This window comes from Hippopotamus amphibius, chromosome X, assembly GCF_030028045.1.
Source record: "Hippopotamus amphibius kiboko isolate mHipAmp2 chromosome X, mHipAmp2.hap2, whole genome shotgun sequence".
Taxonomy (NCBI): domain Eukaryota; kingdom Metazoa; phylum Chordata; class Mammalia; order Artiodactyla; family Hippopotamidae; genus Hippopotamus; species Hippopotamus amphibius.
Genome location: NC_080203.1, coordinates 115202033 through 115218923, shown reverse-complemented (window position 1 = coordinate 115218923; position 16891 = coordinate 115202033). Strand labels below are relative to the sequence as shown.

Here is a 16891-nt window from a genome sequence, read left to right as displayed (position 1 = left end):
AATAGTGGAAGAGAGCAGTCATTAGCTCATTTCAGCATTTACCTCCTCTAAGTATGTCGTTGTATGAACTGCTATTATGAATGGCAAGGAGTTTAGAGTGCAGTGGGGGAAGCTTTGGTCATCTTTACTTTGCTAACTTTGAGAAGTTTGGACTGAGTTCCTCCAAGTATGCTGGTTGAGGTCTTGGTGGTGGTGGGGATTTCCTTTGGGAAAGACTGTTAAATATCTTCCATTCTAATTTAGATAGATAGCAAATGTTTCATCAAAGCAATTTTAACAATTGTAAGGATTTAGGGTTCTGTACTTGGCTATTCTTTTTTTTAAGATTTAATCTTTTAGACTTCATAAACATTGAGGTATAATTGACATGTAACTTATTAATTTCAGGTTACAACATAATGATGCCATATTTGTACATGTAGCAAAATGGTCACAAGTCTAGTGAACATCCATCACCACAGTTAACAAATTTTCTTTTCTTGTGATGAGAAGTTTTAAGATTTTCTCTCTTAGCAACTTTCAAATATGCAATACAGGGTTAGTAACTGTAGTCACCATGCTGTACATTTGATACCCAAGGCATATTTATTTTATAACTAGAAGTTTGTACCTTTTTACCGCCTTCCCCGATTTCATGCATCCCACCTCCCTTTCTGGCAACCACCATCTGTTCTCTGTATCTGTGAGCTCGTTTTTTTTTTTTTTTTTTTTCATTTTCTTTTCTGTTTTTTTGATTCCACATATAAGTGAGATCATATGATATTTGTCTTTGTCTTATTTCTCTTAGCATAATGCCCTCTAGATCCATCTATGTTGTCGCAAATGGCGAGTTACTGTTTTCATTTTCTTCAGATAATTACCCAGAAGTGGAATTGCTGGATTATATGATTGTTGTATTTTTAAGCTTTTGAGGAAACTCCATAATGTTTCATAGTGACTATACCAGTTTACAGTGTCGCCAACTGTGCACAAGGCTTCCTTTTTCTCTCTATCCTCTCCAACACTTGTTTTCTCTTTTTTGGTAATAACCATTCTAGTAGGTGCGGGGTAGTATCTCGTGGTTTTGCATTTCTCTGATGATTTGTGATGTTGAGTACCCTTTCCTGTACCTGGTGGCCATCTGTATATCTTTAGAAAAATGTCTGTTGAGCTCTTCTGCCCATTTTTTAATCGGGTTTTTTTTTTTTGGTTGTTGTATGAATTTCTAAAAATACATATGTTGGGACATTAATGCCTTACCAGATATATGATTTGCAAATATTTTCTCCCATTCAGTAGGTTGCCTTTTCATTTTGTTGATGGTTTCCTTTGCTATGCAGAACTTTGTACTTTGGTGTAGTCCCGCTTGTTTATTTTTGCTTTTAATGCCTTTGGTTTTGGTGTCAAATCCAAAAAGTCATTGCCAAGACTGATGTAAAGGAGCTTACTGCATATGTCTTCTTCTAGAGTTTTTTTGCTTTCTGATCTTATGTTCAAGTTTTTAATCCATTTTGAGTTAGTTTTTTGTGTATGGTGTAAGATAGTGGTCCAGTTTTATTCTTTTGTATATGGCTGTCCAGTTTTCCCAACATCAGTTTTTGAAGAGACTGTCCTTTCTCCATTGTACTTTCTTGTCTCCTTTGCCATAAATTAATTGACCATGTTATGCAAGGGTTTATTTCTGCACTCTCTATTCTGTTCCATTGTTCTGTATGTTTGTTTTTATGCCAACACCATACTGTTTTGATTTACTGTAGCTTTGTAATATGGTTTGAAATCAGGGAGTGTGATGCCTCCTGCTTTGTTCTTTCTCAAGATTCCTTTGGCTATTCAGTAACTTTTGTGGTTCCGTATGAATTTTAGGATTGTTTGTTTTGGCAAATCTTAAGAGATTAAGGGAAATTTATATTTAAGACAGTTTCCATTCAGAAACATACAGTGTAGAAACACTAAGATGGGTGTTGGAATCTTTATTTTTTTTCTTTTCACAGTTGTGTCTAAACCAAAGGATTGTATTTTTCCATATGATTTCAAAGAAAGCATTAAGGAAAAGGTAAAGAACTTGTTAATTTCTTTTAAATGTGAAATATATATTTGTTTAAAAAGAAAAGGAGAATGCTGTGGATTAGAAATATGCTGTTTTATACATTAATTTCTTAGATCTATTCTTGTTAGATTGGACTATGGCATTAATGCATTAGAAATGTATTAGAATTTTAAAACTAGAAACATTATTTAAACAATGTTTAAATGCTTCACCTCCTAGAAATAATGGGATTCGACATCTTATTAGTAATGGGTGGTGTCAAACCCTCCTTCAGATAGCTTAATTGGAAGTTTTTCCAAAATTGCATGATCACATGATTACTATTTTGGGGAAGTGTTGGGTAAAGCCCACCTCCCACCCCCTAGCTTGAAGGAAGTCAAGAGAAGTTGAGAATACTGTGGATATTCAAGGTGACATATATTGGGAATGTTGATGTGGGGTGGCTCTAATTGATCAGTGATCTCTAAACCCCCAGTATACTCCATGAAGTTTTCATGAGTCCTTAGTAAAATGGGGGGAAAAAGTAGTGTAATGTGAGTTTTTTATGAAAGTAAATGTATTCAATATAAAGTATTTCTTTTTTGGAGAGTATGTTTTTTTCTTTTATGAGATGCCTGTGTTGGTAAATTTGTAGGGTTTTTTTTGTTTGTTTGTTTTTTAATGTCTTCACTAGACAAAATTAAACGTTAGCAACCTTACCAGGTTCCACTTATTTTACATTGGTTTGAGAAGTCCAGTAGTCTGAGTATACTATCGGATCAGGCTATCATTTGTGAAGTGCCCTGAATTAGTAAGTAAAATGACCTAGGAAAATTCCATTAGAGTCAAACTGATATTTTTTTTTAGCTGAGCTAGTTGTAGAAAACATAGCCATCAACTTCATTTTAAGTCTTAATAAGGGGAGGGAGGGAATATGGGGATATGTGTATAAAAACAAATGATTGAACTTGGTGTACCCCCCCAAAAATAATAAATAAATAAAATTTTAAAAAAAAGTCTTAATAAGAGTGGGTCTTTTGAATACTTGATTTATATTGAGTGATCCAAGTGGAAGCCTTCGTGTGTAAATAGTTTTTATTTATACTTAAGACACTTATAATTCTTACATGTATTTTTGTTTTTAGTCTAGTTTCTTATTTATGGGTTTTTACACCACTATTTGGGATTTGTTTATACAGTCCTTGGGATCTCTATGTGGTAAATACATAAACAGCAAAGTCTACCAGGGATTATATAGGAAAATAAGTAATGTTTTTGGTACGTTCTCTGATTCATATGCTATAAAGTGTGTCCAGATGCACAAGCGTGTCGCTGTGGAGGGACATTTCTGCACTTGATAGTGCTCAGCACTTAAAATTTTGCTTCATTCACATGCTTATGACTAGAATGAGCTCCTCAGATTTTTGTGCAACTATTACTGTGAAATCTAGAATCAGAACTTTCATTGCTACATTTAGTTTTGAAGTGGATGATTTCTTTTAACCCTAAGAAATCTTATCCAGCTTGAACAAGGAGCCATGGTATAGTACTTGAGAGTAAAGATAAGTGACTGGTATGTTTTTATCTAACAGAATGTGAAGGTTGAGGTTGCTGCAACAGAAAGAACACTGCTAGGTTTTTTCCTTGCAAAAGTTCACAAAATTGATCCTGATATCATTGTGGTGAGTAGATGGTTGGTCATGTCGTGGGTAAGCTCTTCATTCCTTGGTTCCTTTCAGTGTGACTTGATTGGTACTTTTTGAGCAGCAGCAGAGAGTCTTTTCAGAGTAAAATGACCCTGTGGACTGGTGGAAATTGCTATACTTTCTGCTAACAGAAAGGAGAAAAAAACCCCAGCCTGCTACAAGATAGTGTTTCCCCCTCCTCTGCTAGAAAAGCAACTCATGAATTACTGTTGAAGTTGAGGATACTCCTATTATTTATAGTTAGAGAGCAGCCCAGAAATAAGTAAACTCCTGTCAACTGTTAATCACTCCAGAATTTTGGCTTAGTGGCCCAGCTGTGTAGTGGTCACAGCAGTGAATTCCTTGGGTTTGGTGCATATCCCCAAAGTGTATTTTAATTTTATGAGCTCAGTGGATCTCTATGACATATTCTTTTGAGAGCTCATGGTTCTTCTTTTTTTTATCTTGATGACCAAATATGCTGCTAGTAAAGAGTAAGAGGTAGTAATTCATTGAGTTGTCTTTGCCTCAGTGCCAAAGAGTCCTAAAACAACCTTTTGCTTTATGTTTCCTCCAGCCTTCCTTCGTCTGTAGACTCCTAGATAGGAGTTCTTCCTTTTGTCTTTTTCTGGGTTAACAGACCAATCAAATTATATTGTGCTTTTGGGTTTTTTGGAGGGAAGTAGCATATAAATGCCTATATTTTAAGTTTAATAGCAGTAATTTGGTTACATTGAAGCCTTGTGAAAAATGTTTGCCATATATTTCTGTGTTCATTTTTGTTCTTGGACCCTCTCTGGATGATGGTGTTGCCAAAGTGCTGAGAGCCTGTAGGTTGTTACCAGTGTCTCTGCACCTGCTTCCCTTACAATATTTCAGGAGCCATCTTGAAAGTGCTGGGAAGATTCTGTCCACAGTACCCTCCTGTGGTGCTCCAGCTCAGCACCAGGCCCTCACCCAGTCTCCACTAGCAGTCTCTCTCTTGAACCCCAAGGAGATTTCTTAGAGTCTAGGGTAGCTGGCCTGCTCTAGGGTGTTAGAGCCAAGACTGTGTGAGAAATCCAAACCGAAATAAGAGAGAATCCTGACATAGGTTTGAGTCCCTAATCCCAGGCATGATAATTTGGAAATGGGACATCCTCATATCCTTTGGGTCTCTTAGTTTAATAGACAAACTTGCCATAAATATATAGTGGTATATATTTTTAATTAAAATTAGTAACAAGTAAATATTAATTGATTTTAAACTTCGTCTAGTTTAACTTACTAGAATAAACATAATTCACATGATGAGAATTATCATTACAGACATGGAAAATTTGGTAATATTTTTGAGATTTTTTTTTTCTTAACTCAGGATACTTTTGTTTCCATGTTTTTAACAAGTTTCTTATTTGAAGGATGGAGTGATATTATATATTTATTTTGTTGCACATTGATTAAGAGTCTAAGTCAGTAGTGTTTGAACTCAATTCTTTAAGAAGAAATTAGATGCACTTCCCGAGTTTTCTAAGTGTATGTGAACTATCACACAACATAGCTGGGTTCTTGGTTTTTAAGGAAGTAAAATGAAATTATTTGAATACAGCTTTTACTAATCACCTAAAAAGTATGGGACATTAAAGTTTGCATTTGCCTGTGAGACTGTGAGGCATGAGCTGCAAATTAAAAGACATATGAACCTTGCATCAATTAGGATAAAATAAAGTTTATTCCAGCAATCTGCTTAGCAGCCTTGTTAATGTCAAGACTAATGAATGCTGCTGCTGAATAAATTCCTGAAGAAGAAAGGACCCCAATCGGAGGTAAGCTCATGATGCCTTCAATTAGATACCAGAAAAAGAAAGGGCAAAGAAATTCTATGCATATGAAAATAAATCCTCTAATTTGCGTTTCTTGTAATGTTATTGGCTGCCTTCTTTTTCTGACTAGGGTCATAATATTTATGGTTTTGAACTGGAAGTGCTACTTCAGAGAATTAACGTGTGCAAAGTTCCTTACTGGTCCAAGATTGGTCGGCTGAAGCGATCCAACATGCCAAAGCTTGGGGTAATAATAATTTTCAAAATCTTACTTCTCTATGTGGCTTCTTTATATGGAATAGCTACCAGGGAGCACCCTGTGCGTCTTTGACTAGAAATCGGTTGCCTTATGATAGGACATTTTAACTTTGGCACTAAACACCTTTTCCTTTGAATTCAGCATTTTATTGGTAAAGACCACTGGTAGTTTTAAAAATCAGCTCTTAGAATCTAGAGACAGCACATGTTTGTTAGCTCCGCTTGGGCATCCCTAAGAGCAGAGTTGCAGGTTCTCCTTCAGGAGGGAGATGGGAAGGAAGATGCGGGGTGGGCGGGGAGGGGGTTGGAGCAGACGCTGAGCGTGTAAGAAGGCAATGGGCTACGTGGCTCCTGTGTTGGCTCTCTCTCTCAGCAACTCCAGGTTTATTGCACATTCTCACAGGGGTGGCGGAACTTGTTCAAGATCTTAGAGCTAGTAAGGGGAAGAACTAACATTTTGAACCCAGGCCCCGTCTGACTCTTGCAAAGCTTGTCACTTTTCATTCTGCCTGCTTGCTTCACTGAAGGGAGGTTGCAGTGGTTTTTGGATGAAGCGCCTTCATTTCCTAAATTGACACCACTCAGTGCTTAAAATCTTCTTTTACTTAAAGCTTACCAGTAAAATGGCATGCTGCCTCATCAGAAAACTTGGGAATCTGTACCTTTTATAATGCTCTCCAGAGGATTCTGCTGCTGCAGATTGGAGTTGGGGGCCAATGCTCTTGCTTCTTTTCCTGTTCATATCTTTAAGGCAAGAGAGTCGTTATTAACACTTCATCCAAACACTTGCTTTGCTAACTTCTTACCCGCTTCAAGGTTCTTTATATGACATCTCAGCGAGGTCTACGCTGACCACCCTATTTAAGATGTAGTCCCCCCAAATTCATTGTTCCCCTCACCCTGTTCTGTTTTCTCTTTTCCATGTACTTGGGACCTCCTAAAACTATATACTTTCTTTTTTTAAGTGTATATTTCAAACGAGATCAGGAATCTTTTCTGTTTTGCTTATCGCCATATCCCTATATTCTGAGTGCCTGGAACAGTGCCAGACACGTAGTCAGTGTTCAGAAATATTTGATTGATGGCTGAATGCATGCATGAATGGCATAGTGAGAGTTCATCATTGTAATTTTAGGGCTAGCCTCAAAGCAGGTTAGAGCGAAATGTTCTCAGTGTCTGCTCTTCCATGGGATTTGCTTTTTGTCCTCTCCTTGTAGGGCAGGAGTGGATTTGGTGAAAGAAATGCCACCTGTGGCCGAATGATTTGTGATGTGGAAATTTCGGCAAAGGAATTGATTCGTTGTAAAAGCTACCATTTGTCTGAGCTTGTTCAACAGATTCTGAAAACTGAAAGGGTTGTAATCCCAATGGAAAATTTACGAAATATGTACAGGTATGATCCTGGATGCTTCAGAATTTGTCTTTCTTGAAATTAGCAACAGCAAGACACCAAAGTCATCCTTCGGCTGGAGGGACAGGAGCCTGTGGTGTTATGGAGAGGAAAGTTGTCTTCATGTCAGTGTCACCATCTCCATTACTTTAGTAATTTGAATTATTTTGCCTTTTGAATTATTCTAATTTTATCATAATATCTCCCTCATTTAACACCATCCTGGTGCTTCCTGAGAGCAGTTTGGAAATTGATGTGATATTTAGGTTTCCACCCTTAATTCATTAATTCCGAAATTAATGCAAATATTTTGAAAATATAAAATCTGAGAAGTCGTTCAATTATCTGGAGATACTGCTGATTATTTCTTTTTTCCAGCCTCGTTGAGGTCAGATTGACGAATGAAAATTGTATTTTATTTAAGGTATACAACTTGATGTTTGATGTGTGTTGTCAAATAATCATCACAATCAAGCTAATTAACATATTCATTTCCTCACATGATCACTTTTTTTTGTTTTGTTTTGTTTTGATTGTTTTGTTTTGTTTTTGTGGTGAGGATACTTAAGATTTTACCCCTGTTAGGAAATTTCAAGTATACAACACAAACTGTAGCCACGTTGCTGTATATTAGATTTCTGGAACTTATTCATTTTGCGTAATGGAAACTGTGTGCTTGGTTATTTCTTAAATAAGATTTTTCCTCCCTTTCTGACCACTTCTCATTCTTTTCTGCCTGTTCCTCCTGAGTCCTCAGACTGCTTCTCTTTCTGACTGCACTCCCTCCCTGGGTGATCTCATCGTGTCGCGGGAATTTCAATACTGTGTGGATGCTGCTGCCTCCTGCCTGCATATCTTCAGCTTAGACCTCTCCGCTACGTTCCACTTATTTTTCCAATATTGCTGGAAACCTCCAAAGTCATTCTCAGCCCAGGACCTCTGAGGCATCTATGATTCGTCTCTCTGACATCTTATGTTCCATGCATCGGGAAATCCTGTCAGCTCTATCTTCAAAATATGGCCCTATCTGACCACTTCTTTTCCCCTCCATTGGACCCACCCTGGTCCAAGCCACCATCCTCTTTCTCCTGTGTCACTGGGGCTTATGTTAGCCTCCTCACTGGTCTCCTTGCTTTTGCCCTTGACTCCTTGCTGTCTGTTCTCAATCCAGGAACCAGAGTTACCATGCTAAAGTTAGATATGGCACTCTGCTTACAATCTCCCAGTGACGTTCTCTTTCATTTAGAGTAAAAACCAAAGTACTTATTTTGATTTACATGATCTTACACAGTGGGTCTCTCTGCCATTAACTTTGTCCTTATCGTCTACTGTTTGCCGACATTCTGTTGGAGCCATTGGTCTCCTTCCTGGTGCTGGAACTGCCAGATTTATGCTCAGCTCAGGGCCTTTGAATGTGCTGTTCTGTCTGCCTGGAATGTTCTTCCGTCAGATAACCATCCACAAGGGTTGCCCTCTCACCTCTTGCAGGTCTTTATTCTCAGTGAACTCTTCCTCAGTTCCCTAACTAAAAGTTGTCTCTGCTCCTGACAGTATTCCATTTACTTCTTAATTTTTCTTCTTAATGATTAGCATTATATAACAAATCACATATTAAATTTTTAATTTATATTCATTCTCCCCCATGAGGACAGGAGTTTTGTCTGTTTTGGTCACAGCCAGCCTCTAGAACAAGGCCTGGCACAGAGTGAGTATGTAATACATATTTAATGGATGGAATGAATGAAAGGATTTAGGGAGTTTTTGGATTGTAGTTAGCACATAACTTCACTTTATCTTTGTGAGATTTTTTTGTGTTTTAGAGAGGGTCCTTGGGATCAGTGGTTTGAATGAATTCCTAATTTCGTACTGACCTTCTTTTAAATTGTTTCCAAAGCTGAGGTGCCGAAGCTCTGTTACTTACACCAAAGATTTTTTGTAATATTTTATGAAGTTCTGATTATAATCATTGTTTAATCACTTGATTCGGTTTCATTCTCACTTTTCTGAACAGTGACTCTTCTCATCTGTTGGACCTGTTGGAGCACACCTGGAAAGATGCCAGGTTCATTTTGCAGATCATGTGTGAGCTAAATGTTCTTCCATTAGCATTGCAGATCACTAACATCGCTGGGAACATTATGGTAAATTTAACTTAGAAAGGGGGAAAAAGCATTTCCTGTTGGATCCAGTGTTTTCTTGGGGTAGTTGTTATATGATAATGAGTCTAAATGCATGCTTATAAAATGAGTAACTTGTATTCTGAAAGCTGGGCTTCTTTTGTAAAATGAAGAACTGCTTGGGAGAAGGGGAGGAAAGCCAGGTGCAGTATGTTGAAATTTGGGCGAACATAAGGATCATCTCTGACATCTGGATGTGCCTGATTTGTGGAATGGTCCATTTGGGAGTAAAGAAATAGCCCAAGTTGTCAGTATTTTAAGCTCTCTTTGTCTCCTTTTAACCATAATGCTTAAAGAAACCTCTAGAAATAATTTAGTACCTTTTTTTTTAAAACAGCCCTTGTTATGATGAGTGTTTTTAAAGGAGGTGCTGTGATTAAATCTACCAATTCAAAGTTGCTTTTATTTATTGTGGGTTTGAGCTCAAATTTTAAAAAAATTCTATTTAATAGTCTAGGACGCTGATGGGTGGACGATCCGAGCGTAATGAGTTCTTGTTGCTTCATGCGTTTTATGAAAACAACTACATTGTGCCTGACAAGCAGATTTTCAGAAAGCCTCAGCAAAAACTGGTGGGTCCAAAATTGTATCATGTGTTGCTTTTTCTAATCCCCCGCTTTTATTACCTAGATAGCTTTTTTTTTAAACTATGATAACATCTGCTCCGCAAATAATTAATTCTGTGTATACTGTAGCAACTGTGTCATGTTTGTTCGGTTGTTTTTGTGTGGTCATTTACTTTTCTCTGTACAGATAAAAATTATTTGTGAAATATGAAATTCTTTGAGGGAGGCATTAGGCCTCTCTGATGGGTGACCGTATATGGGAAGTGTTTTGCCACATGAGCCCTACCCACAGTTAGATGCCAGTTGAACCTTTTATTTCCTTGAACCTTCATAAGCCTTTATTTTTGTGTTGGTTTGCTGCATTTTTATATTCTAGTAGGATTAAGGTCACTACAGTCAGGTTTCTAAAGTGGCCTCCATCACATTGGAAGTAAAACTTAGCTTAGCTACTGTTTTATCAGCATTGATAGTAATTGATTCAGAATGGGGGGTTAATGTTAAAGTGACTCATTCTTATATTTGCTTGTTTTATGCACATTATCAAAATTAGTAAAGGAAGTATTAGAGGAGTTCGACTCTGCTGAGGTATTGAATGTTGGCTGTTAATAAGCTACTTGGGGAAAGAAGTAGATGCACTTATTTTAAGATGTCCATATTAGTAATGAGAATAATGATAATATCTATATAAAATATTTGGGGTTTTTACATCATGAATGTTAGAGTAATGAATTCAAGAGGACTCTTAGAACCTCCAATTTTACATAATATGAATAGTTGAATTTTTAGTGTCCATTTAAAAATGTGAAGTTCTGTGAATTCAGAAACATTTTAAAGTAGAATTTATGTATTTATCAACTCAGATACAGTATTTGTTTCAGTAACTACCATGCTTGGCATTCATTTGGATTCATGAACATATTACAATAACCGTCTTTCCTCAGAGGTAGGACCCCTAACTAAAAGTAAAGAGTGTTTGATAGAACTGTGTACTGCAGTTGGAGAGGGGGGAATCATAAACCTTGTGAGTTGGTCCACTAGTTGCTGGCTGGTGAAGTTATCTTTCCATTTGATATTAGGGGGATGAAGATGAAGATGTCGATGGAGATACCAGTAAATACAAAAAGGGACGTAAGAAAGCAGCTTATTCTGGAGGCTTGGTATTGGACCCCAAAGTTGGTAAGCAGATTGGTTTGCCCGTGACGTTAAGGAACTTAATGCAGAGCCAGGCTTGAGAAACTGGAAGACCTGAGTTGTCTTATAGCTTAGTGAATAGGTTTCATAATGATCTTATTTTCTTACATTCATGTGAAAATCTTGTTTGCCAGTTGTCTAACATGGAATTAATGTGAATCTTTTTTTTTTTAGCTGTATTCCAAGAAATTTTTATTTATGGACATTGAAATTTAAATTTTGTATACTTTTCACATATCATTGAAGTAGCCTTTGTAAATTTTTTTCGACCATTTAAAGATATAAAAACTATTCTTAGCCTCATGAGTGGTACAAAAAGGGGATAGGTTGGATTTGGTCTGTTTTGCCAACCCCTGGTCCAGTATATAGCTATTTGTCCTGTGGTAGGAGCGCCTTTGTCTCCTCCCATCTACTCTTGGGCTCTGCCTCTGCCCAGGTGCCGGGGCCAGTTTAGTTGGAGAGCAGAGTTAAAGTACAGGCAGTAACTACCAAATTGAACTTTAACAAGGGAATAACTTTTTCCTGTTGTCATGAATGGCAAAGAAGATGTTTTGTGGTACACAGAACTAGAAAAGATTAAAAAAAATTTTTAAACCACTTTTAAGTGTAGTTGAGTAGTGTTATTAACTGTATTCACTTTTTGTGCAGGAATTAATGTGAATTTTATCAAGTAACTTGAACTCTCAGTAGGAGACATTTTTGACAAAAGTGATCTTATGAGACAGATCAGTTCTTTGCTGTTAGATCTGGCCTTGAATTCTGGCTGTGTGCTCTTGGGCTGCCTGTTTTAGCCTCTGTAAGCCTCAGTTTCCTCTTCTTTAAAATGGCACACAGGGATTTAAGGAATGATAGTATCAGACACAGAGTAAGCTATCAATATATGCTTGCTATTATTATTGTCTTAATTGTGGACATTTATTTTTATTGTTTCTTCTCAAGGTGAAGATAACTCTTTGTACATGTCCTAGAGAAATATAGTAGCTTTCTGTTCACCCTTTGCAAGTAGAAAGGGTGGATCGTTCCACTACTGACATTTATGTATATATCTCTTGTCTGATCTTAGCAGTTTGTGTACAGGTAAATGAGCTGCCTGTTTTATTCTCCAAAGATGTGATTGTAAAAAAAAAAATGTATAACTACTCGCTGGTATAGATCACTAAACACTTGGGGAACGAGGGTAGGGAGGGCAGGTGGGAAGGAATGGTTTCTTTGAAGGAGAATTTAACATCATTTTTTGTTTACATATGGCACCTATCTAAAGTAACTGATATGGGAAGGTGTTGGCCCATCATAATGGCATACTTTGGGAAATCTTGGGATTTCAAGGCGAGACAGGATCTCTTCTTTTCTTTTGTGACCTGACTTTTCACTCTAATCCAAGTCATTTTTACACAGTGGTAGTTGACTCCTTTTTTCCTTTTGTCTACCTCACAGCTCTGGATAGTGTGTCCTTTCATAATATAGTACTTCTAATATGGCATTTTGCCAAATCTACTTTTTTTTTAAAAGACTTTGTAACATGGGGCTTTTTTCTTGCAGGTTTTTATGATAAGTTCATTTTGCTTCTGGACTTCAACAGTTTGTATCCTTCCATCATTCAGGAATTCAACATTTGTTTTACAACAGTGCAAAGAGTTGCTTCAGAGACACAGAAAGTTTCAGAGGTTTGTATTCAACTGGGAACTCTTGGAATACTGGGAACTCTTGAAATTGAGATTAAAAGTAGTGCCTAAAGAAGGAAGATAACCAAAGGGCTCAGTGTTCTAGCTTTTCCTCTTAAAAGGTTACATTATATCCTTTCTTAGTGGTCAAAAAAGGGATGGGGTTGGGTTGAAGGAGACTCAGACTGGTTCTGTGTCTTTTATCTAACAGCTTTATTGAAATGTAACTCACATACTTTGCAATTCAGGCATTCTAAAGTGTGCAGTTTAATGGCTGTTAGTTTATTTGCGGAGTTTGCAAACTTCACCACAGTCCATTTTAGGACATTTTCATTATTCCCCAAAGACACCCTCTCCCTTTTAGCTGTAGCCTCCCTCAATCCCTTCATCCCTTCCAGATTTAGGCAACCACTAATCTTTCTGCCTCTGTAGATTTGTGTATTTTTGTACATTTCATGTAAATGGAATCATATGTGACCTTTTGTGTCTGGCTTATTTCACCTAGCATACTGTTTTCAAGATTCATTCATATTGTAGAATGTATTTGTACTTCATTCCTTTTTATTGCTGAATATTCTGTTGTAGGGATATATGTCACATTGTGTTTATTTTGGAATCATCTTGTCAATTTAGGCAAAAATGCCTGCTGGGATTTTGATGGGGGTTGTACTGAATCTGTAGACTAGTTTGGGGAATATTGCCGTCTTAACAATGTTAAGTCTTCCAATCCATGAAAATTGTCTTTCCATTTATTTAGGTCTTTAAGTCTTTCAAAGATGTTTTCTAGTTTTAAATGTACAAGTCTTCCATTTCTTTTATTAAATTCATTCCTAAATATTTCATTCTTTTTGGTGCTGTTGTAAATGGAATTGTTTTCTTAATTTCATTTTTGGATTGTTCATTGCTAGTGTATAGAAATATAACTGATTTTTATATATTGATCTCGTATCCTGCAACTTTGCTGAACTCATTTATTAGTTGTAATAGTTTGTGGATTCCTTAGGATTTTCTATATACAGGATCATGTCTGTGAATAGAGATAGTTTTATTTCTTTTCAATCTGGATGCCTTATATTTCTTTTTCTTGCTTAACTGCCCTGGCTGGAACCTACATTACAGTTGAATAGAAGTGGCAAGAACAAACACCCTTGTCTTGTTCCTGACATTAGGGGAAAGCATCTACTCTTTCACCATTAAATATGATGTTAATTGTGGGTTTTCCTTTATCAGTTCCATTCTAGCCCTAGTTTGTTGAGTGTTTGTTGTTTTTTTTTTTTATCATGAAAGAGTGTTGGGTTTTGTCAACTACTTTTTCTGCATCTATTGAGGTCATTAGTATATGGTTTTTGTTCTTTATTCTTTTAATATGGTGTGTTGTATTGATTGTAGAACCAACTTGTGTTCCTGAGATAAATCCCACTTGGTCTTGGTGTATAATTCTTTTTGTATATCGCTGGATTCGATGTGCTAGTATTTTGTTGAAGAGTTTTTTTTTTTTTTTCTATATTCATAAGGGCTATTGGTGTGTAGTTGCCTTTTCTTGTTATGTCTTTGTCTGGTTTTGGTATTAGGATAATATTGACCTCATAGAATAAGTTGGTAATTATTTCCTCCTCTTCTGTTTTTTGGGCGAGTTCCTGAGGGATTCACTTTAATTCTTCAATTTTTGCCGGTGAAATTATCTGGTCTCAGACTTTTCTTTTTTTGATTTCTAATTCAGTCTCTTGTTATGGGTCCATTGAGATTTTCTATTTCTCCTTTGGTCACTTTTGGTAGTGTCTATCTTTCTAGGAATTTGTCCATTTTCTGTAGGTTACCTAATTTGTTGGCATAAAATTGTTTATAGTGTTCTCTTTTAATCACTGTTATTTCTTTAAGGTCAGTAGTGATGGTCGCCCCTTTTGTTCCTGATTTTAGTAATTCGAGTCATCTTTTTTTCTTTGTCAGCATAGCTAAAAGTTTATCAATTTTGTTGATCTTTTTTTTTTTTAATTTAAAAAATTTTAAAAAATTTTCTGGCTGTGCTGCGTGGCATGTGGGATCTTAGTTCCCCAAAGAGGGATCAAACCTGCACCCCCTGCAGTGTTAAGCGTGGAGTGTTAACCACTGGACTGCCAGGGAAGTCCCATAAGTTTTGTGTGTGTGTGTTTTAGGTCAGTTCCCTGGGTTCTAACAGAATTTTATTGTTCTTTTTTGGCTGTGCCACGCAGCATGTGGGATCTTAGTTCCTCCACCAAGAATCAAACCTGTGCCCCCTGTAGTGGAAGCACGGAGTCTTAACCACTGGACCTGCAGGGAAGTCCCCTGTTGATCTTTTCAAAGAAGCAACTTTGGTTTCCTTGATTTTTCTGTATTGCTTTTTTGGTTCTCTATTTCATTATTTCTGTGCTAATCTTTATTACTTCCTTCTTTCTGATTTCTTTGGTTTGGTTTGCCCTTCTTTTTCTAGTTTCTTACAGTGGAAGATTACGTTATTGATTTGAGATCTTCTCTTTTAATTTAGATATTTCCAACTGTAAATTGCCCTATAAGCAGTGCTTTAGTTTCATCCCATAAGTTGTGATATGTCACATTTGCCTTTTTATAGTCAATCCCCTCTCCCAGCAACCAGTCATTGATCTGACTTCTATCACTATAGCTTAATTTTGCCTGTTTGAGAACTTCATATTAATGGAGTGATACGGTATGTACTCTTTTGTATCTGGCTTTTTTGTTCAATGTAATGTTTTTGAGATTCATCCATGTTATTGCATTGTTAGTAGTTGTTTCATTTTTTACTTTTGAGAAGTACTTCACACTTACCTATTTCCCTGAGATGAACATATGAATTGATTTCAGTTTGGGGCTGTTATTAATAAAGCCGCTGTGAACATTCTTGTACAGATCTTTCTGTGAATGTGTGCTTTCCTTTGAGGGGTGGTGGTAAATACCTAGGGAGTGAATTTGCTGGGTTGCATGGGCAGTATATGTTTAACTTGATGAGAAACTGTCAGATTGTTTTCCTAAGTGGTTATACCATTTTACACTGTTACCAGCCATATATGTGAATTGTTCCCCTTCTCCTCCAACACTTGCTATTTTCAGGCTTTTAAATTTTGGCCATGAAAGCATTTTTTAACAATTCTAGTCATTAAACATCCTCTTCAAAAGGATCTTTTTGAATTATCTCACATGGATTTTAATCAAATTAGTGATCATTCAGTCAACAGTTTAATGTAGGGCTTAATAACTTAGTGTGTTGTTCTTCATATATAAAGCTTATACAATTGACTGTCAGTAGGGAATTTGATTAGATTTCGTTCTCCAGCAGTAGAAGTTGTAAATTAACATATTATCTCTGTACGTTGTTTTTCTCTGCTTCTTTGTACACGGGGCAGAAAATGTCTATTTGCTCTCTAGCTCCTGAATTTACATGTCTTTTGGTTCCAACCACACGCTTGGGGGCTGTTTTTCAGCCCCAGTTCCATACTCCCAGAAGAGAGGATCTTAGAGGCTTGCCTAGGTTGGTGAACAAACCTGTCCATCAGCTGTGACCACAGGAGTGTGTTCACATGGTACAAAGACAGCTGCTGAGGATGGGTCTTTCTGTGGGGCTAGAGGATAATTTTACAGAGTAGGTATTGAGTAGACATCCCCAAAAGGTCGTGACTACATTCGGTTAATGATATTCTTTGGGCTGTGTCAGTATTAGCATAATTATCATTATCCAGTGCCACCCCACCCCCCGCCACCGTTTTGTTTATTTGAGCTTTCCAGTTTGGATTCTGGATACGAAGACATTTCAGAGTTGAAAGGGACCTTAGAGGTCATCTAAGAAATCCTATACACGTAGCAATTTATGGGTTCCGTATCATTTTCCTCTGCAGTACCTCATTTGGTCTTCAGAACAGCTAGTGCCACACAGCTAGTACTGGTAGAGCCAGGTGTGGATTGTAAATTTCCTCACTCCAGATCCTTACAGTTTACTTTTCATTGGACCTCTATAGTTGCTGTAAATAAATTGGAATGTGTACCAAGATCTCTTTAATAGGTTTGCTATCATCATCTGCTCTATTGGAAAACAATAGGTCCCTGTTACTATCGTAAGATTGCTCATTTGAAGTTATTGATCTCTATAAAATCAGATACTTTGTAAAGACTGGGTTATCAAATGGCA

General features: G+C 36.9%; 1 protein-coding gene and 1 non-coding gene across 6 annotated transcripts in view; both read left to right on the top strand.

Moving 5' to 3' along the window:
* POLA1 (DNA polymerase alpha 1, catalytic subunit) overlaps window positions 1-16891 on the top strand; it is a 288927-nt gene that overhangs the window by 35758 nt on the left and 236278 nt on the right. For all 5 annotated transcript variants that reach the window (XM_057718415.1, XM_057718416.1, XM_057718413.1 and 2 more), the window contains 8 exons: window positions 1971-2032; window positions 3598-3687; window positions 5623-5739; window positions 6968-7143; window positions 9152-9281; window positions 9770-9889; window positions 10960-11059; window positions 12614-12738. In XM_057718415.1, the coding sequence (XP_057574398.1) occupies window positions 1971-2032; window positions 3598-3687; window positions 5623-5739; window positions 6968-7143; window positions 9152-9281; window positions 9770-9889; window positions 10960-11059; window positions 12614-12738 (920 nt within the window). The remainder of the gene's footprint in view (window positions 1-1970; window positions 2033-3597; window positions 3688-5622; window positions 5740-6967; window positions 7144-9151; window positions 9282-9769; window positions 9890-10959; window positions 11060-12613; window positions 12739-16891) is intronic.
* On the top strand, window positions 11983-12110 carry LOC130842768 (small Cajal body-specific RNA 24). The gene has a single exon (XR_009050562.1). It is a non-coding gene; the product is annotated as a small Cajal body-specific RNA 24 (non-coding RNA).